The sequence below is a fragment of the Schistocerca nitens genome, chromosome 4 (genome assembly GCF_023898315.1).
Source record: "Schistocerca nitens isolate TAMUIC-IGC-003100 chromosome 4, iqSchNite1.1, whole genome shotgun sequence".
Lineage (NCBI taxonomy): Eukaryota > Metazoa > Arthropoda > Insecta > Orthoptera > Acrididae > Schistocerca > Schistocerca nitens.
This window is the reverse complement of record NC_064617.1, coordinates 674162188-674185311: the sequence shown is the minus strand read 5'-3', so window position 1 is coordinate 674185311 and position 23124 is coordinate 674162188. Positions and strand designations below refer to the sequence as shown.

Here is a 23124-nt window from a genome sequence, read left to right as displayed (position 1 = left end):
TGGTAAGCATTTTTAGCACAATAACTCTTTGATGATGATGGAGCTGGCTGAGGAAGCTCCTGTATGTACCAAAAAGTGCCATTACTATAGGAAATGAATTTCCTGTGAGAATCCATGATCCATGATCCTTGTCAATATTCTGTGAGTAAAAACTTCTAAGTTGCTTATTAAAATTTCTTTATTACAATGTTTCAGCTGTTGCTATTATCAGATATCTACAATCAAGATGAGAGGCACATTAAAACAGGCATTTGTTATACAGCAAAGCAGCTAACAAAAGATAATAAATTAAAAGGTTAAAATTATTTTTATAGATATTTAAAAGCTTAGAAATAAGATAGAAAGAAGATACTGAGACAAAATTAATACTTTGCCTAATTGGGGATAAACTAACAACTGGGTTTACATGTTCTACAAAGATAAAAGGTTTAGTCAACAGGTGGCACCAGCATTGTGGATGTGTCTTCAAATTTTATTTCATTATACTCTCTTTCAAACTCTGAAGGTGACAGGGGTAAAATACAGGGAGCGAAAGGCTATTTACAATTTGTACAGGAACCAGATGGCAGTTACAATAGTCGAGGGGCATGAAAGGGAAGCAGTGGTTGGGAAGGGAGTGAGACAGGGTTGTAGCCTATCCCTGATGTTATTCAATCTGTATATTGAGCAAGCAGTAAAGGAAACAAAAGAAAAATTCAGAGTAAATATTAAAATCCATGGAGAAGAAATAAAAACTTTGAGGTTCGCCAATGACATTGCAATTCTGTCAGAGACAGCAAAGGACCTGAAAGAGCAGCTGAATGGAATGGACAGTGTCTTGAAAGGAGGATATAAGATGAACGTCAACAAAAGCAAAACAGGGATAATGGAATGTAGTCGAATTAAATCGGGTGATGCTGAGGGAATTAGATTAGGAAATGAGACACTTAAAGTAGTAAAGGAGTTTTGCTATTTGGGGAGCAAAATAACTGATGATGGTAGAAGTAGAGAGTATATAAAATGTAGACTGGCAATGGCAAGGAAAGCGTTTCGGAAGAAGAGAAATTTGTTAACATAGAGTATATAAAGTGTCAGTAAGTCGTTTCTGAAAGTATTTGTATGGAGTGTAGCCATGTATGGAAGTGAAACATGGACGATAAATAGTTTGGACAAGAAGAGAATAGAAGCTTTTGAAATGTGGTGCTACAGAAGAATGTTGAAAATTAGATGAGTGGATCACATAACTAATGAGGAGGTATTGAATAGAAGTGGGGAGAAGAGAAATTTGTGGCACAATTTGACTAGAAGAAGGGATCGGCCGGTAGGGCATATTCTGAGGCATCAAGGGATCACCAATTTAGTATTGGAGGGCAGTGTGGAGGATAAAAATCATAGAGGGAGACCAAGAGATGAATACACTAAACAGATTCAGAAGGATGTAGGTTGCAGTAGGTACTGGGAGATGAAGAACCTTGCACAGGATGGAGTAGCATGGAGAGCTGCATCAAACCAGTCTCTGGACTGAAGACCACAACAACACATTTTTTATCTTCATAGTAATAAAAAGGCAATCTTTAAAAAACAAACATTCACAGTCAAATTACAAAAACCACTATTTAAATAAGTAGAACTCCATATCTGTCAAGTTAGCTTCTCAGATGGAGGCAATTAGCCCATGTAGAATCCTCTAAACTAACAACAGGTACTGAGTAACTGCTACACAATAATATCTATATACCAGAATCACGGACTATATGGTTGTTGTTGTTGTTGTTGTTTATATTATATTTATATTTTTTACATAGACATGATGAAGTGATCATAAAAGTAATACTTGCTGTTGTAGTTGCAAATGGCTGATAAATAAAAAGCCGTAGCGTGTGAACTAAAAACAGTGTCAAAGAGTACATTGATATCTGTAAACTTATAAAACATAAAGAACAAAACAGTCTAGTTATTAAACTAAAATACTTTGGAAGGCAGCTCCCTCTTGTAGAAGCAGCAGCAACTTTCTCTATGACCTAGGTCATTTGGCATGCACAAGTGGGAACTCTACTTACCCAGCAGACATGATATGATATATGGCCCAGTCATCAACAGAAGAGCATGCTACAGTTAGCACACATCACACTATTAATTCTTGAGAAAAGTCAAAAGACCAGTTAGGGCTGAAGTCACTCTGTTCATTCAAAATTGTTTTAAATACTTCCATGCATTCAACTGTCTGGTCCAACTAATGCTTTTGAGTTTTTAAAAGTATTGTCAGTGTGCTACCATATCCACCATAGGACTAGTGCCTAAATTCTGTCATGAACTTCCTTCCATTTTGTTCTGTAGAAAACTCACCACAGTCATTATTTTATACACTCCCAAATCACTGTGCTTGTCCTATTTGTTTCCAAATTTGTGGTATAACCTATTCCCCAGGCACTCTTCTGATTGGAAAGCCTATAATGAAATTAGCTTTCTTGAAGCTGTGATCAACCCTTTCTGAATCAGAACCACTAAATATTAATTCTGCATATCTTTTATTATTCTGATGCCTCCCAGGTATAGTACTTTTCCTGTGTTTAATTTTATCATACATTTGGATGTCACTATTCCTGTATCCATTTCCATGACATATTTACATAATCATTTGAAGCGCTTTCATGATTTTGTCCTTATCTGAAGTTAATTTCAGGACAGTGTATCATAGACCTGAAAAAGGTGTTGTATTAAATAAAGAAATCTTAATAAACAATCTGGACAGTTTTGTGCACATAAAGTACCAGTCGACTGGAACATTTTGGTACCTACAGCAGCTCCACAAACTGGTTCCATGCATTGTAAAGGAGTTGTGGTCTGAAAGTGGTCACTTTCGACTGAAACCAGTTACTAGAATTACTAAATAATTGTAACTGTGGTGTGAACTGACTGTTTTTGTTATGCTCAAGTTTTTGGTTTACATAAAATGTTCCATATTGTGATATTTCCCATTCATATCTAAGGGTATTGTTTGTTTGGATAACTGTTTTGTGCTTAGCAAGTGGCAATTATTACATTTTGTATCATCTGGGTGTACTGTTGCTATATTAATGACACACAGTATATTAAGATTTTCTACATTTCACATTGCTTACCAGTCAGTCTGCTGGAGAGGTGTTGATTGACCTAACATCCAGATATGATACTGTCACACTGCCAATCATAAGAACCTATTTATTAACCTGTAAAGTCTCATGACTTATGAATCCCAGAAGGCCCCCTCCAAGTGACCTCTGAAGAGATTTGCATGGGAAGGAGCCATCCTGGTTCCCATTGCTATACCCCTGATTTGTTTGTATGTTTGCCCATCAAAGATGAATTAGTTGTTGTACTTCATCTCTGAAGGGCAGAGATACAAACAGATCAGGTGTATGTCCATGGGAACAAGGATGGCTCCTTCCTGTGTCAACCTTCTCATGGGTCACTTGGAGGTGGCTTTCCTAGGATCCATAAGTCTTCATTATCTGGTTTGGTTGAGATACACTGATGACATCTTTGCCATATGGTCTTACGGTGACCTGTTAAAACTCCTTAAATCTCTGAATACCTTCCCACAGTTAAATTTCGCATGGTCCTATTTGAAATCCAGTGCCACTTTCCTTGATGTTGATCACATCCTCATGGAAGGGCAGCTGCACGCTTCTGTCCACATTAAACCTCCTAACAAACAATAATACTTACATTTCGACAGTTGCCATCCTTTTATGTCAAATATTCCCTCCCATACAGGCTTGGCATTCAGGGAAATGTATTTGTTCTGATGCAGACTCATTATGGCAATACACCTCCATTCTCACCTCAGCCTTCAGTAGACATTGGTACTGCTGATCCCTTCAAAAAACACCCCCCCCCCCCGCCAACTCCCACTCCCCAACCCCCAAATCTCTGCAATATGCTTATCAGACCCAATCATCCTATGCTATGCCTCCTACCCCTGTGACTGTTCTTGCTGCAAGACTTGCCATATGCACCCTCCTACCACCACCTAGACCAGCCCTGTACTGGCAAAACATATACTATCAAAGGGAGAGCCACCTGTGAAACGACATGTCATATACCAGCTGTTATTTAAACACTATTTGGCCTTTTACGTCTGCTTGACTACCACCAAATTATCAGTTTTGATGAATGGGTTTAGACAGAGTGTGTATTCTGGCAACACACAATAGACATGACCTCAATGTCTGTTTCACCACACACACCATCTGAATTCTTCCCCCAAGATTCCAGTTTCTCAGTACTCTGCAGGTGGGAACTAGCACTACAACATGTCCTTGGTTCTTGCCAACCACCTGGGCTTAATTTTCCTTAATTTCTCCCATAACAGAGTAACTACTTCTTTCTTCACTCCATTTTAGTTTCCTACATCTTTCATTTTCTTACCTTTCTATTTTTTGCCATCTCCCTCCCCCCTGTTATGTACAGTGCACTGAGCTTTTCACTCTTATTAACTCATGGATGAATGTATTAGCAGTAACCTCTGTCTTCCATAATACGCCGTCTTCCATAATACGCCGTCTTCCATAATACGCCGTCTTCCATAATACGCCGTCTTCCATAATACGCCGTCTTCCATAATACGCCGTCTTCCATAATACGCCGTCTTCCATAATACGCCGTCTTCCATAATACGCCGTCTTCCATAATACGCCGTCTTCCATAATACGCCGTCTTCCATAATACGCCGTCTTCCATAATACGCCGTCTTCCATAATACGCCGTCTTCCATAATACGCCGTCTTCCATAATACGCCGTCTTCCATAATACGCCGTCTTCCATAATACGCCGTCTTCCATAATACGCCGTCTTCCATAATACGCCGTCTTCCATAATACGCCGTCTTCCATAATACGCCGTCTTCCATAATACGCCGTCTTCCATAATACGCCGTCTTCCATAATACGCCGTCTTCCATAATACGCCGTCTTCCATAATACGCCGTCTTCCATAATACGCCGTCTTCCATAATACGCCGTCTTCCATAATACGCCGTCTTCCATAATACGCCGTCTTCCATAATACGCCGTCTTCCATAATACGCCGTCTTCCATAATACGCCGTCTTCCATAATACGCCGTCTTCCATAATACGCCGTCTTCCATAATACGCCGTCTTCCATAATACGCCGTCTTCCATAATACGCCGTCTTCCATAATACGCCGTCTTCCATAATACGCCGTCTTCCATAATACGCCGTCTTCCATAATACGCCGTCTTCCATAATACGCCGTCTTCCATAATACGCCGTCTTCCATAATACGCCGTCTTCCATAATACGCCGTCTTCCATAATACGCCGTCTTCCATAATACGCCGTCTTCCATAATACGCCGTCTTCCATAATACGCCGTCTTCCATAATACGCCGTCTTCCATAATACGCCGTCTTCCATAATACGCCGTCTTCCATAATACGCCGTCTTCCATAATACGCCGTCTTCCATAATACGCCGTCTTCCATAATACGCCGTCTTCCATAATACGCCGTCTTCCATAATACGCCGTCTTCCATATCTACATCTACATTTATACTCCGCAAGCCACCCAATGGTGTGTGGCGGAGGGCACTTTACGTGCCACTGTCAGTACCTTCCTTTTCTGTTCCAGTCGCGTATGGTTCGCGGGAAGAACGACTGTCTGAAAGCCTCCGTGCGTGCTCTAATCTCTCTAATTTTACGTTTGTGATCTCCTCGGGAGGTATAAATAGGGGGAAGCAATATATTCGATACCTCATCCAGAAACGCACCCTCTCGAAACCTGGCGAGCAAACTACACCGCGATGCAGAGCGCCTGTCTTGCAGAGTCTGCCACTTGAGTTTGCTAAACATCTCCGTAACACTATCACGGTTACCAAATAACCCTGTGACGAAACGCGCCGCTCTTCTTTGGATCTTCTCTATCTCCTCCGTCAACCCGATCTGGTACGGATCCCACTCTGATGAGCAATACTCAAGTATAGGTCGAACGAGTGTTTTGTAAGCCACCTCCTTTGTTGATGGATTACATTTTCTAAGGACTCTCCCAATCAATCTCAACCTGGTACCCACCTTACCAACAATTAATTTTATATGATCATTCCACTTCAAATCGTTCCGCACGCATACTCCCAGATATTTTACAGAAGTAACTGCTACCAGTGTTTGTTCCGCTATCATATAATCGTACATTAAAGGATCCTTCTTTCTATGTATTTGCAATACATTACATTTGTCTATGCTAAGGGTCAGTTGCCACTCCCTGCACCAAGTGCCTATCCGCTGCAGATCTTCCTGCATTTCGCTACAATTTTCTAATGCTGCAACTTCTCTGTATACTACAGCATCATCCGCAAAAAGCCGCATGGAACTTCTGACGCTATTTACTAGGTCATTTATATATATTGTGAAAAGCAAGGGTCCCATAACACTCCCCTGTGACACGCCAGAGGTTACTTTAATGTCTGTAGACGTCTCTCCATTGATAACAACATGCTGTGTTCTGTTTGCTAAAAACTCTTCAATCCAGCCACACAGCTGGTCTGATATTCCGTAGGCTCTTACTTTGTTTATCAGGCGACAGTGCGGAACTGTATCGAACGCCTTCCGGAAGTCAAGGAAAATAGCATCTACCTGGGAGCCTGTGTCTAATATTTTCTGGGTCTCATGAACAAATAAAGCGAGTTGGGTCTCACACGATCGCTGTTTCCGGAATCCATTTTGATTCCTGCAGAGTAGATTCTGGGTTTCCAAAAACAACATGATATGCGAGCAAAAAACATGTTCTAAAATTCTACAACACATCAACGTCAGAGATATAGGTCTATAGTTTTGCGCATCTGCTTGACGACCCTTCTTGAAGACTGGGACTACCTGTGCTCAATTCCAATCATTTGTAACATTCCATTCCTCTAGAGACTTGCGGTACATGGCTGTTAGAAGGGGGGCAAGTTCTTTCGTGTACTCTGTGTAGAATCGAATTGGTATCCCGTCAGGTCCAGTGGACTTTCCTCTGTTGAATGATTCCAGTTGCTTTTCTATTCCTTGGACACTTATTTTGAAGTCTGCCATTTTTTCATTTGTGCGAGGATTTAGAGAATGAACTGCAGTGAGGTCTTCCTCTGTGAAACAGCTTTGGAAAAAGGTGTTTAGTATTTCACCTTTACGCGTGTCATCCTCTGTTTCAATGCCATCATCATCCCGGAGTATCTGGATATGCTGTTTCGAGCCACTTACTGATTTAACGTAAGACCAGAACTTCCTAGGATTTTCTGTCAAGCCGGTACATAGAATTTTACTTTCGAATTCACTGAACGCTTCACACATAGCCCTCCTTACGCTAACTTTGACATCGTTTAGCTTCTGTTTGTCTGAGAGGCTTTGGCTGCGTTTACACTTGGAGTGAAGCTCTCTTTGCTTTCACAGTAGTTTCCTAACTTTGTTGTTGAACCACGGTGGGTTTTCCCCGTCCTCACAGTTTTACTCGTCACGTACCTGTTTAAAACACATTTTATGATTGCCTTGAACTTTTTTGATAAACACTCAACATTGTCAGTGTCGGAACAAAAATTTTCGTTTTGACCTGTTAGGTAGTCTGAAATCTGCCTTCTATTACTCTTACTAAACAGTTAAACCTTCCTCCCTTTTTTTTTATATTCCTATTTACTTCCTTATTCAGGGATGCTGCAATGGCCTTATGATCACTGATTCCCGGTTCTGCACTTACAGAGTCAAAAAGTTTGGGTCTGTTTGTTATCAGTAGGTCCAAGATGTTATCTCCACGAGTCGGTTCTCTGTTTAATTGCTCGAGGTAATTTTCGGATAGTGCACTCAGTATAATGTCACTCGATGCTCTGTCCCTACCACCCATCCTAAACATCTGAGTGTCCCAGTCTATTTCTGGTAAATTGTAATCTCCACCTAAGACTTCAACATTCTGAGAAAATTTTTTGTGAAATGTATTCCAAATTTTCTCTCAGTTGTTCTGCCATTAATGCTGCTGAGTCGGGAGGTCGGTAAAAGGAGCCAACTATTAACCTAGCTCGGTTGTTGAGTGTAACCTCCATCCATAATAATTCACAGGAACCATCCACCTCTATTTCACTACAGGATAAACTACTACTAACAGCGACAAACACGCCACCACCGGTTGCATGCAATCTATCCTTTCTAAACACCGTCTGTACCTTTGTAAAAATTTCGGCAGAATTTATCTCTGGCTTCAGCCAGCTTTCTGTACCTTAAACGCTGTCTTCCCGCGCTACGCCGCGCTGTCTTCCCGCGCTACGCCGCGCTGTCTTCCCGCGCTACGCCGCGCTGTCTTCCCGCGCTACGCCGCGCTGTCTTCCCGCGCTACGCCGCGCTGTCTTCCCGCGCTACGCCGCGCTGTCTTCCCGCGCTACGCCGCGCTGTCTTCCCGCGCTACGCCGCGCTGCCTTCCCGCGCTACGCCGCGCTGCCTTCCCGCGCTACGCCGCGCTGCCTTCCCGCGCTACGCCGCGCTGCCTTCCCGCGCTACGCCGCGCTGCCTTCCCGCGCTACGCCGCGCTGCCTTCCCGCGCTACGCCGCGCTGCCTTCCCGCGCTACGCCGCGCTGCCTTCCCGCGCTACGCCGCGCTGCCTTCCCGCGCTACGCCGCGCTGCCTTCCCGCGCTACGCCGCGCTGCCTTCCCGCGCTACGCCGCGCTGCCTTCCCGCGCTACGCCGCGCTGCCTTCCCGCGCTACGCCGCGCTGCCTTCCCGCGCTACGCCGCGCTGCCTTCCCGCGCTACGCCGCGCTGCCTTCCCGCGCTACGCCGCGCTGCCTTCCCGCGCTACGCCGCGCTGCCTTCCCGCGCTACGCCGCGCTGCCTTCCCGCGCTACGCCGCGCTGCCTTCCCGCGCTACGCCGCGCTGCCTTCCCGCGCTACGCCGCGCTGCCTTCCCGCGCTACGCCGCGCTGCCTTCCCGCGCTACGCCGCGCTGCCTTCCCGCGCTACGCCGCGCTGCCTTCCCGCGCTACGCCGCGCTGCCTTCCCGCGCTACGCCGCGCTGCCTTCCCGCGCTACGCCGCGCTGCCTTCCCGCGCTACGCCGCGCTGCCTTCCCGCGCTACGCCGCGCTGCCTTCCCGCGCTACGCCGCGCTGCCTTCCCGCGCTACGCCGCGCTGCCTTCCCGCGCTACGCCGCGCTGCCTTCCCGCGCTACGCCGCGCTGCCTTCCCGCGCTACGCCGCGCTGCCTTATTAGATTTACTTTCATTCCAATTTACCCGTAGGGAGGCAATCCTCCAGGATGTTGAACATGTCAGAAAAACAATAATACATGACAAATGACAAATATTTACAACTAAAACAAATAAGCAGCACGCGCGCGCCCCCTCCCCCCCCCCCCCCCACACACACACACTGCACTGAAATTGTGCAGAAGTTATATATATATATATATATATATATATATATATATATATATATACACACTCCTGGAAATGGAAAAAAGAACACATTGACACCGGTGTGTCAGACCCACCATACTTGCTCCGGACACTGCGAGAGGGCTGTACAAGCAATGATCACACGCACGGCACAGCGGACACACCAGGAACCGCGGTGTTGGCCGTCGAATGGCGCTAGCTGCGCAGCATTTGTGCACTGCCGCCGTCAGTGTCAGCCAGTTTGCCGTGGCATACGGAGCTCCATCGTAGTCTTTAACACTGGTAGCATGCTGCGACAGCGTGGACGTGAACCGTATGTGCAGTTGACGGACTTTGAGCGAGGGCGTATAGTGGGCATGCGGGAGGCCGGGTGGACGTACCGCCGAATTGCTCAACACGTGGGGCGTGAGGTCTCCACAGTACATCGATGTTGTCGCCAGTGGTCGGCGGAAGGTGCACGTGCCCGTCGACCTGGGACCGGACCGCAGCGACGCACGGATGCACGCCAAGACCGTAGGATCCTACGCAGTGCCGTAGGGGACCGCACCGCCACTTCCCAGCAAATTAGGGACACTGATGCTCCTGGGGTATCGGCGAGGACCATTCGCAACCGTCTCCATGAAGCTGGGCTACGGTCCCGCACACCGTTAGGCCGTCTTCCGCTCACGCCCCAACATCGTGCAGCCCGCCTCCAGTGGTGTCGCGAAAGGCGTGAATGGAGGGACGAATGGAGACGTGTCGTCTTCAGCGATGAGAGTCGCTTCTGCCTTGGTGCCAATGATGGTCGTATGCGTGTTTGGCGCCGTGCAGGTGAGCGCCACAATCAGGACTGCATACGACCGAGGCACACAGGGCCAACACCCGGCATCATGGTGTGGGGAGCGATCTCCTACACTGGCCGTACACCACTGGTGATCGTCGAGGGGACACTGAATAGTGCACGGTACATCCAAACCGTCATCGAACCCATCGTTCTACCATTCCTAGACCGGCAAGGGAACTTGCTGTTCCAACAGGACAATGCACGTCCGCATGTATCCCGTGCCACCCAACGTGCTCTAGAAGGTGTAAGTCAACTATCCTGGCCAGCAAGACCTCCGGATCTGTCCCCCATTGAGCATGTTTGGGACTGGATGAAGCGTCGTCTCATGCGGTCTGCACGTCCAGCACGAACGCTGGTCCAACTGAGGCGCCAGGTGGAAATGGCATGGCAAGCCGTTCCACAGGACTACATCCAGCATCTCTACGATCATCTCCATGGGAGAATAGCAGCCTGCATTGCTGCGAAAGGTGGATATACACTGTACTAGTGCCGACATTGTGCATGCTCTGTTGCCTGTGTCTATGTGCCTGTGGTTCTGTCAGTGTGATCATGTGATGTGTCTGACCCCAGGAATGTGTCAATAAAGTTTCCCCTTCCTGGGACAATGAATTCACGATGTTCTTATTTAAATTTCTCTTATTTCAATTTCCAGGAGTGTATATATATATCTGTGTGTGTGTGTGTGTGTGTGTGTGTGTGTGTGTGTGTGTGTGTGTGTGTGTGTGAGAGAGAGAGAGAGAGAGAGAGAGAGAGAGAGAGAGAGAGAGAGAGAGAGAGAATATTTCATTGGTTGGTGTTCTATGGCTGCTGGCAAGTTATTGAAAATGTGTGTTCCTGAATAATGCTCATCTTTTTGTACAAGACTAATCCTTTTGAAGATTATTCTTATTGCTAGTATTGATTGCATGAATTGCACTGTTGGTTTGAAAAAGTGATATATTTTTAAGTAAAAATTTCATTAAGGAATAAATATACTGGGAAGCAGTAGTTAGAATCCCTAGTTCCCTAAACAGGCTTCTGCAGGATGTTCTTGAGTTCACACCACATATATCTCTTACTGCACGTTTTTGTGCCCTGAAAACTTTAGCTTGGCTTGATGAATTACCCCAAAAAATAATCCCATATGACATTATGGAATGAAAGTAAGTATAGTATGCCAGCTTCTTCATTTTTATATCCCCTATGCCTAACACAATTCACATTGCAAATAGAGATTTGTTAATATGCTTCAGCAGTTCTGTGGTGTGCTCCTCCCAGTTGAATTTATCAAGCTGTAATTCCAAGAATTTAGCACTGTCCATCTCTTCTATCTGCTTGTCATCATATGTTAGGCATATACTTGTCGGACACCCCTTACAAGTTCTGAACTGCATGTAGTGTGTTTTTTTCAAAGGTTAGTGACAAAGAATTGGCTAGGAACCAGCGATTAATGTCTACAAATATTTTATTGGCTGATATTTCTAAGATTAAACTTTATTTTCTATTTATTGCAATATTTGTATCATTGGCAAACAAAACGAACTTGGCATCTGGTAATGTTACTGATGAAAGGTCATTGATATACACAAGAAAAAGTAAGGACCCCAAAATGGAACCTTGTGGGACCCCACATGTAATTAGTTCCCAATTGGATGATGCCTGATAGCTTGATACATGTCTTTTCCTAATAACACCCTTTGTTCCCTGCCAGAGATGTAAGATTTGAAACATTTTGCAGCATTTCCTGTTACACTATAATATTCTAATTTACTTAAAAGGATATTGTGATTTACACAGTCAAATGCCTTTGACAGATCACAAAATATACCAGTTGCCTGCAGTTTTTTGTCTAATTAATTAAGCACATTTTCACTGTAAGTGTAGATAGCCTTCTCAATATCAGAACCCTTTAGAAATCCAAACTGTGACTTTGACAGTATGTTATTTTAGATAACATGGTTATAAAGCAGATTGTAAATTACTTGTTCTAAAATTTTTGGGAATGCTGGCAACAGTGAAATTGGACGGAAATTTGATGCTATTTCTTTATCTCCCTTCTTAGACAGTGGCTTAACTTCAGCATATTTCAACCATTCAGGAAATATTCCACTGATAAATGACTGGTTACACAGATAGCTTAATATGTTACTTAGCTCAGAATCACATTCTTTAATTAACTTTGTTGATATTTCATCATACCCACTAGATGTTTCTGATTTTAAAGATTTTATGATGGACATTATTTCTGCTGGGATACTGAGGGCCATTTCATATTATGGAAATTACTGGAAATGTGTGGTCTGAGGTATTCCATAGCAGCATCTACCGAACATGACAACCCCATCTTTTCAGTAACAGCTATAAAATGTTTGTTAAAAAGTTCTGCAACCCTATACACATGTCACCAATGTATCACTTACTCTTAATGCTATTTGTTCCTCTTCATGTCTGGTTCTACTGGTCTCCTTCTTCACTATCTCCCATATTGTCTTTATTTTGTTATCTGATATGACTATCTTTTCCTTGTAATATATTTGCTTTGATGTCCATATTACAGTCTTTAATATTTTGCAGTATTTCTTGTGATGTGCGATAGCATCAACGAGATACCCCTATTCCTTAAGTAATCCATGGCTTCTTTGTAGACTTCGCTCTAACCTTGGTAAGTTTTCCATATATGTCTTGCATGTTACACTGCCTTCCGTGTTACACTGCCTTCCGTGTTACACTGCCTTCCGTGTTACACTGCCTTCCGTGTTACACTGCCTTCCATCTTTACGCTCTCTGGTTTTCTAATCTCACCAGTGCAGTCCTTAATAATCAGTCTTTCCTTCTCATCCCATCTGGTGAGTCTCTCCTGACCCAGAGTTTTGGGTGACTTTCCCAAAATCTACTCATGTTCCTAGATCTCTTCAGTCCTTTACCTACACCCCTCTTCCTTCCCCTTCAACACTTCCTGTGCAAGGAGGAGCCACAGCCTCTGAAAGCTTGCATAATTACTGTTTTTTATGTGTGTGTTCTGCCACAACATGGTGCTTAGATTTATTTATGTTGTATGTCATCCAGTTGTGAAAGCCTTCATTCTACATTACAGCTATATCCTGTTTCCTAATATACATAGTTGCTCTTGACTTTTCTTTTTAGTGGGTAGGAGGAAAACATCTAAGTTTGTCATAGACTATGTTTTAGATGGTAGTTCCCATAGTATTTGGAGAGCATATTGAGTAGCATTGCCTCAGACATCAACAAAATGCTTTTTCCAAACAGCTGAAACCAATCTGCCTACACAGCTGAAAGAAAAAAGGGACTACACCCCTTTGTGGTAGGACATTACTTTGAATTTCTGATCAGTTGGGTTCATATTGGAATTCAACAAAAAAGTTCTGTTTTACAGAAGTATTTTACAGTAGTTTCAAGTTGGTGGTTGTTATGCAAAGGCAACAGTCGTCACAAGCAGTCAAGGTGTAATTAATAATTTGTCATTTGGATTTGGTTGACTAACTGATTTGAATGTAAGTAACAACTAGCATATAATGATTCTAAATGTAGCATCTATGAAAAAAATTTCTTTGGTAAGTGTGCATTATGTCTGTTACTGTGGTCAAACAAAAGAAATCTTTTTAAAGGCTACATTTACTTTGGAGCCTGGAGACAAGTGTGATGACATTTTGAATGAACTAAGTGAATGGGGAATTGGATCAAGACACCATTCAAGTGTAAGGTAACAATCTTCCAGTCCATCAATTTGTTTTAATATTTGCTTAATTTATGGAATAAATAGTGCATATTGTACAGTCAGGTAGATATGTATTTATTTATTTATTCATTCATACAATAGCTTTTTGTAAAATTAACTACAAATTTATATTCCATTTTCACATAGCTCAAAACTGAATTGGGAAGAGGTTCCAGAGTAAAAGAGAGGGGGGCAAACAAGTATTATGTGTCACAATTATGAGCATGTGTTAATATCTCTCTCTCTCTCTCTCTCTCTCTCTCTCTCTCTCTCTCTCTCTCTCTCTCTCTCTCTCTCTCTCCCCCCCCCCTCATATAGAAAGATGTCTGGAGGGGAGGAAGTAAATGGCTCAGGAAAAATACTTCTGATTAGGGACAAATAAGTTAAAAATCAGACATCATTTACTGTTCACATTTGAAAACCTGTAGTGTCTCAAGAGTTTGAGATTAGCCCACAAGTTAAAGGTAAGGAAAAAGAGTATGTTAGGCATGTAAATGAGACAAAAATTAACTGGGATGAAATATAAAATAGCAGATAAATAACCACAGGGAAGATCTTGATGACTCTAAGTAAATACAGAATATGAAAAAACAAGAAAGAAACATTTGAATAAGTGCAAACAGGATTCTAGAAACAAGGGTGGGTAGAAAAAGGAGAGGGGCAAGTTGGTTAAAAAAAATATCCACACATCTCTTCTCAAATAATGCAAAAGTAATAAATACTATTTGATAATTACCAATAAGTAATATTTACTGAATTTCAAAATATGAGTAAAGTATCATTTTTAATCTTTCTGTTTAGGAACTAAATAAGGAAACAAATACAACAACTGATAATAATTGGCATAGAAATTTAGTGTTAACTTGTGGATTAAGAGACCACTCACCAAAAAGCAGAAGTTCTGAATCATTGATAGGCACATTCTAGACAAAGAAAACTTGCTAGATGCCAGCTGGACTAATCAGTCTTTCTTAATCCAGCTTGGTAAATATTACTTCAAAAGCGGGCAAGTATCCTTCATTTTGTGTGTGCCTATTGATGACTCACTGCTTCTGCTCTTTGGTGAGTGGTTTCCTTTATTCAAAAAGTATTTACATTCCACCAAAACTTTACTACAACATTTAGTATTAAATGTAGTATGATGTATATAGAACTGTTAAAATTATATGCCAAACATTTTTGATGATTCAGAAGTTTATACTAAACAGTACAATTGAAGATGCAATTTGGGTTTAGAGAATGTTGTGAAGAGAAATCATAATTTTAAGAAGTGACAGTATGTCAACTTTAAGTAAAAGTGAACTGAGGGTTTTGCTTGTATTTAGAAAACTTATCTGGCTCCTACACTCTTCTTATTCTCTCTGCTAGCACTCAATAAGCACAAACTCGGAAAATGTTCTGGGCACATCATGCTAATCAGTCAGGTCTTCTCTTAATCAAGGGTGCTACTTACTGTCAATTCTGTAGATCATATTGGTGAAACAGTTTTATAATTCAGCACAGCCTTCTCAACAGATAATAGTAGTAGTAACTCAGTTTCAGAAAGGAAAGTGTTTGAATTTTTTGATATACTGTTTACTTTTCCATTAAGAATACCAGATTCTGCTTTCAACTTACAAATTTTCATCTATATTCTGCAAAACACTGTGAAGTATACCGGTATGCAGATGGTAATTCCTATTGTACCACTTACTATGCCTTCTTTCTGTTCCATTTGCATATGGAGTTTGGGAAGAATGATGCCTTAGATGTCTGTATGTGCTGTAATTAGTCTAATCTTGTCTTTGTGCTCATTATGGGAGCAATACATAGGTAATTAGAATATATTCGTAGATTCATCACTTACAGCTAGTTATTGGAACTTTGTAAGTAGACCTTCACAGGATAGTTTTTATTGATCCTTGTCTGCCATTTCAGGTTCTCAGCAATTTTGACTCTGTCCCTGTAGTCATACGAACCTGTGTTCAATTCTGTTGCTTTTCTTTGTATATTTTCAGTATTGCCTGTTAGTCTTATTTCATACGAATCCCACACATTTGTGCAGTAGTCTAAGATGGGACAAACAAATGATCTACAACAAGTCTCACTTCTAGAAGGGGCTACGTTTTCACAGTATCTTATCAGTGAACTAACGTCTGCCATCTTTCATACCACTGAGCATAAGTCGTCAGTCCATTTCATACCCCCTACAAATTGTTACACCCAGCTGTTGGTTCAAGATGAAAAATTCCAGTTGACTCACTGCTGTTTTAGTCAAAGTATACCAATTTCCTGTCCTTTTGTGAATAGCACAGTTTTAGATTTCTGATCATTTAAAACAAGCTGCCATTCTTTACACTTCTTGAAAATACTTTTGAGACCTGATGGAATGTTTGAACAGTTGTACTGACAGTAATTCATTATAGCTATTTGACACACTTTATCGAGTGTTTGTTGCAAAATAGGATATTTTTTGTCACTCTGTACAATAAGAGGAGCCAATGGAGGATCACAAGGAATGATCACCCTCACAGCAGCGTACTGTCACCCCTACTGTACAACATCTACACAAACAACCAACCAGTCAACCCTGGAACAAGAAAATTTATTTTTGCAGATGACACAGCAATTGCAGCTGTGTGCAAAACCTCTGAGGAAGTGGAGATGAAGTTGACAATAGTCTTTGAAGATCTGAGAAAGTATCATGACCTTAAGCATGTAGAGCCAAATTCTGAAAAGTTGCAGGTATGTTCTTTTCTTTTGAGAAGCTGGGTAGCCAGAAAGAAGTTAAATATTATCTGCAGAGGGAAAAAAACTATGCAACTACAATACTCCAAAATACCTCCGAGTAATGCAGGATCACAGTGTCACTTTCAAAAATCATTGCCAAGAAACAAAGCTGAAAGTGTCTACTGGGAACATTATCATCCATAATCTTACTGGAATCACCTGGAGCTCACAGCCAAACTGGCACTGGCACTATGCTTCTTTGCAGCAGAATATGCAGCAACAGTTGGGTGAAATTCACACATGGCAAACAGGTGGATGCAGCATTTGAATGTGATTAGATGCACTGTGACTGATGGTTGCATATGGCCAACTCCTGTTAGCAAAATTTATCAAATTATGGGTATAGCACTGCCTGACATCTGCAGAACAGTGGTTACAGAAATGGAGAAGACAAAAACCTAGGATGAGGTCAATCAGGAGCTACATGCACACACCATCAGTAATTACATCAGCACCTGGGCCACACCAAATACAGCTGTAGTGAAATTCATTAATCAAAAGTTTTAGAGAGAACATAGGTATGGCGACATCAAAGAAGGTCCTGCTAAGAGCTTTCAGCAGCTGTATATGACAGAGATCACACTAAACTGATTGATGACAGGAGTGTCATTATGCAAGGTGAACCTCAGGAAGTGGAGTTTCATAACTGAAGATACGCACTAGGAGTATTGTGACCTGCAGGACCCACAACATGTCCTGGTCTGCAGAAACCTGCCTGATCCTTGCACCACAGAAGATGTGTAGAATGTGATAAAGCCTTCAAGAAGCAGAATTCTGTAGCTTGCTTTCCATCTAACAGAAAATCAGCAGTGCCTGGCACACACTTATTTTCACTATTTTGGACTGTCTACATCCTGAAAACACAAATGAAATCAAATAAATAAATTATAGATAAATGTATTGTCTGAGAAAATGTTACTATTGATATTGTCACCCAGGTCATTAATATATGGCTTGAACAACAAGGGCTCGGACATACTTCACTGTGATACATCTGAAATTGTTTCTATATTTATTGATGACTCTTTATTCAAGATTACATGTTGCAACCTCCCTATCATAAATTCTCAATCCAGTCACAAATTTTCTTGATACCCTATACAACTGTATATTTAACGTGGACATGGAACTACATCAAATAGTTTTCAGAAGTCAAGAAATACTGCACCAGTCTGATTGCCTTCATTAACAGGTTTAGAACATCATTGAGAAAAACAAGATTTGGGTTTTGCATGAGCCATATTTTTGGAATTCATAATGGTAGGTGTGGATATGGTCACACTGTTTGAGATGTCATAGTGTCTGAGGTCAGAAAACTTTTTGTAAGGTTTTTCAACAGATTGAGGTTAAAACATTCTAGTGCCAATCATATTTTTAATCTTTTAATGTTCAATACATATTGTGTTCAGTTAACTTGTGTCTTACATTTACTTTTTAAAAATTCAGCAGACAGTACATGATAAATGAGTCACCAAACTATATTAAATTCATGGATGTCCCATTCCTTTATAAAATGTTTTTCTGTTGTAAATATGATATTTTCATAATATTAAAATATCATTTTTATAAAATTTCTTACTTGTTTTAAAATTTGATGGGTACTTTGTGAAAAATAATTATTAATTACATATGTGGGAATTCCAGGCAGTTTAGTAGCATGAATAACATGTGCATTGGTTACAGATAGAGATTCATGGTATTTATTCACAGAATTGTGGAGAACATGTATAATACATATTGACATTATTGAAAAGCAAAGCCTCGGGCATGGATGTGTGTGATGTCCTTAGGTTAGTTAGGCTTAAGTAGTTCTAAGTTCTAGGGGACTGATGACCTCAGAAGTTAAGTCCCATAGTGCTCAGAGCCATTTTTTTGAAAAGCAAAGAACAAGCAGTAATTGTCATGCAACCACACCAAAGATATTGCTCGACTCAAAGAATGTCATTTCATTACTGCCTGTGACATACAAAAATTCTATGCAAAGCTCTGTTAAATTGCCTAGAACTTCACATAATCCACATTTTGGATAGTGCTAAGCAGAGTTCAGTAAGGGAAGATTGTACAGTGAACAGATCTGGTGTCTGAGAACCATATTAACAACGAGAAAGCTCAGAAACACCACAATAACATTTGTTGATCTCAAGAAGGCCTATGATTCCATATACAGAGAAACACTTTTCAATACACTAGAAGAAATGAAGGTAGCCTACAAGATCAGAAAACTAATCCAGCAAACATCAATAAATACAAAATCCAAAGTGAAGTTCATGGGAGAGACCTCAGAACCGTTCAAAATAAAGACAAGAGTGAGACAGGGAGATGGCCTGTCACCCATTTTATTTAACACAGTTTTAGAGAAAATAATGAGAACATGGGACAAAGGAGTCAATGGGGTAAAGATGGGGAGAGACAAAAATAGAACCATCAACATAAAATGTAGCCATCATAACAAATAACAGAAAAGAAGCCCTAGAGACACTACATGAAATTGCAGCTAGAACAGGACTACAAATTTTGTATGAAAAAACTGAGTACATGGACATACAATCCACATACAGAAACCCATTGGTAACAAAGTATGGAAAGATAGCACAAGTAGAAAGTTTCAAATACCAGGGAGAGATTATAAAGAAAACAGGACTAAACTCGACAGCTGATGAAGAAAGAGTTGCAAAGCTACAAAAAGCTTACAGACCTACATGGAACCATTACAACAAAAGAAGTCTTTCTGTTAATGCCAAATTAAGACATTCCAAAACAGTTGTCTTACCAGAAGCCTTGTATGCCTCGAAATGACCGTAATCAGGGGAAGAATGACAATCAAGGAAATGGAAAAGCAAGAGAGGAAAATCCTGAGAAAGGTCTATGGGCCAGTTCAGAGACAGGGGATCTGGATAAAAAGACTGACAAAAGAACTGTACAGACAGACAATTAAAGACATCATCAGAAAAAGGAGGGCTAAATTCTATGGGCACATTTATAGGATGAATGAAAATAGACTAATCAAGAAGATTTTTAACATGGGATGAGTAATAAGATGAAAACTAACTGGGCAAAGGAAACCGTGGAAGACCTCAAGAAACTAAATATCTCCACATAAGAAATAACAAACATAGAAAAATACAGACAAAAAATCAGGAAACAGAAATTTGATGAAACACCAAAAGAGAAGAAACCAAGAAAGAAGTGGACGGAAGAGAGGAGGAAGAAACAGTGTATATATGAGAGGTTTTTGGGACGAGAAAAGAAAGACACAAAAAAAGGGCCATGATAATTGATAGTGTTTCAATGCTCTCACAAATGGGGAAAGTAGTAGTAGTAGTAGTAGTAGTAGTAGTAGTAGTATTAGGACACAGAAGAAACCCACAAAACCAGCATGGCAACACAGGCTACAGATCAGAATAGAAAAACTAAGAAAAGACATTGGACAGCTAACACAATTTATAAGGAATGAAATATCAGACAAAAAATGAAAAAGGTTAGGTAAAATCTTACAACAAGAAGCGATAGAGCAATTAGATGACAAGAAGCAGAAATCACAAGCATTGGCCAAACGACTTAGAAGATACAAAAAAAATGAAAATAGAAGGAAACAAAACCAAACATTCAACACAAACCAAAAGAAATTTTACCAGAAAATAGATAACACATTCATTAAAATAGACAATCCACCAAACATAACAGACATGGAACAATTCTGGAGCAACATATGGTCAAACCCGATACAATATAACAGACATGCACGGTGGATACAAGCAGAAACAGACACATACAAGATGATACCACAAATGCCTGAAGTGATAATTTTGCAACATGAAGTCACCCGAGCAATTAATTCTACACACAATTGGAAAGCCCCTGGAAAAGATAAAATAGCAAATTTCTGGCTAATGAAGTTCACCTCCACACGTTCCCATCTAACTAAATTATTTAACAGTTACATTGCAGACCCATACACAGTTCCTGATACACTTACACAAGGAATAACTTATCTGAAACCTAAAGATCAAGCAGACACAGTAAACCCAGCAAAATATCACCCCATAACATGCCTACCAACAATATACAAAATATTAACTTCAGTTGTTACACAGAAATTAATGACACATACAACACAGAACAAAATTATAAATGAAGAACAAAAAGGCTGTTGCAAAGGAGCACGAGGATGTAAAGAGCAACTGATAATAGAATCAGAGGTGACATATCAAGCTAAAACTAAACAAAGGTCGCTACACTACGCACACATTGATTACCAAAAAGCTTTTGATAGTATACCCCACTCATGGTTACTACAAATATTGGAAATATACAAACTAGATCCTAAATTGATACAGTTCCTAAGCATAGTAATGAAAAATTGGAAAACCACACTCAATATCCAAACAAATTCAAATAATATCACATCACAGCCAATACAGATTAAGCGTGGAATATACCAAGGAGATTCATTAAGTCCTTTCTGGTTCTGCCTTGCTCTGAACCCACTATCCAACATGCTAAATAATACAAATTACGGATATAATATGGAACATACCAACACAAAATCACACATTTGCTATACATGGATGATCTAAAACTACTGGCAGCAACAACTCAACCAATTACTAAAGATAACAGAAGTATTCAGCAATGATGTAAATATGGCTTTTGGAACAGACAAATGTAAGAAAAATAGCATAGTCAAGGGAAAACACTAAACAAGATTACATATTGGATAACCACAACGACTGCATAGAAGCGATGGAAAAAACAGATGCCTATAAATATCTAGGATACAGACAAAAAATAGGAATAGATAATACAAATATTAAAGAAGAACTAAAAGAAAAATATAGACAAAGACTAACAAAAATACTGAAAACAGAATTGACAGCAAGAAACAAGACAAAAGCTATAAATACCTATGCTATACCAGTATTGACCTACTCATTTGGACTAGTGAAATGGAGTAACACAGACCTAGAAGCACTCGATACACTTAAACAATCACTATGCCACAAATGTAGAATACATCACATACATTCAGCAACAGAAAGATTCACATTAAGCAGAAAGGAAGGAGGAAGGGGATTTATCGACATAAAAAACCTACATTATGGACAGATAGAAAACTTCAGAAAATTCTTTATAGAACGAGCAGAAACTAGCAAAATACACAAAGCAATCACCCATATAAAATACATCGGCTACACCATTGCAATTTCATAACCACTTCTACAACCCTTTAGATCACATAACCTCAACAGATATGAAGAAAGTAAATTGGAAAAAGAAAACACTACATGGCAAGCACCCGTATCACCTAACACAGCCACACACTAATCAAGACGCATCCAACACATGGCTAAGAAAAGGCAATATATACAGTGAGACGTAAGGATTCATGTTTGCAATACAGGATCAAACAATAAAGACCAGATATTACAGCAAGCATATTATTAAAGATCCCAATACCACAACAGATAAATGCAGACTTTGCAAACAACACATAGAAACAGTAGATCACATCACAAACAGATTTACAATACTGACAAATACAGAATACACCAGAAGACATGACAATGTAGCAAAAATATTACATCAACAACTTGCCATACAACATAAACTAATAAAACAACACATTCCCACATACAAGTATGCACCACAAAATGTACTGGAGAATGACGAATACAAATTATACTGGAACAGAACCATTATAACAGATTAAACAACAACGCATAACAAACCTGACATCATACTCACCAATAAAAAGAAGAAATTAACACACCTAATTGAAATATCCATACCCAATACAACAAATATACAGAAGATAACAGGAGAAAAAATTGAAAAATACATCCAACTGGCTGAGGAAGTCAAGGACATGTGACATCAGGATAAAATGGACATTATACCAATTATGTTATCAACTGTAGGAGTCATACCACACAATATTCACCAGTACATCAACGCAATACAGCTACATCCAAATGTATATATACAACTACAGAGATCTGTAATTATTGATACATGTTCAATTACCCGAAAGTTCCTAAATGCAATGTAACATATACTGTACAGTTAAAAGGAAGTCACACTTGATCAAGGTCCACGCCACTTTCGATTTTTGACCAGACATAACGTCTGAGAAAGGAAAGATGATGATAATAATAATAGTAAAGTATTTATTTGTCCATATAAATCTTTTTTACAGTACCTGTATTGTATACAGGATATTGGACAGAAAACCTTCTTATCTATTTGTTTTTCAAACATCAAACAAACATTTTTTAAATTTTTTGTAACAAATTGGATCTACACAGTTAATAATTACAAATTTTCTTTTAAATACTGTATAATTATAGCTAATGTCTACAATTAAAGATACAAATTACATTTTTTTGCGTAAGATGCTGAGACATTGAATAGTAGCAGTTTTTCAGGAA

General features: G+C 40.3%; 1 protein-coding gene across 4 annotated transcripts in view; it reads left to right on the top strand.

The window, feature by feature from the left end:
* LOC126253084 (uncharacterized) overlaps positions 1–23124 on the top strand; it is a 238955-nt gene that overhangs the window by 32534 nt on the left and 183297 nt on the right. For all 4 annotated transcript variants that reach the window (XM_049954185.1, XM_049954184.1, XM_049954183.1 and 1 more), the window contains exon 3: positions 13818–13912. In XM_049954185.1, coding sequence (XP_049810142.1) covers positions 13818–13912 — 95 coding nt within the window. The remainder of the gene's footprint in view (positions 1–13817; positions 13913–23124) is intronic.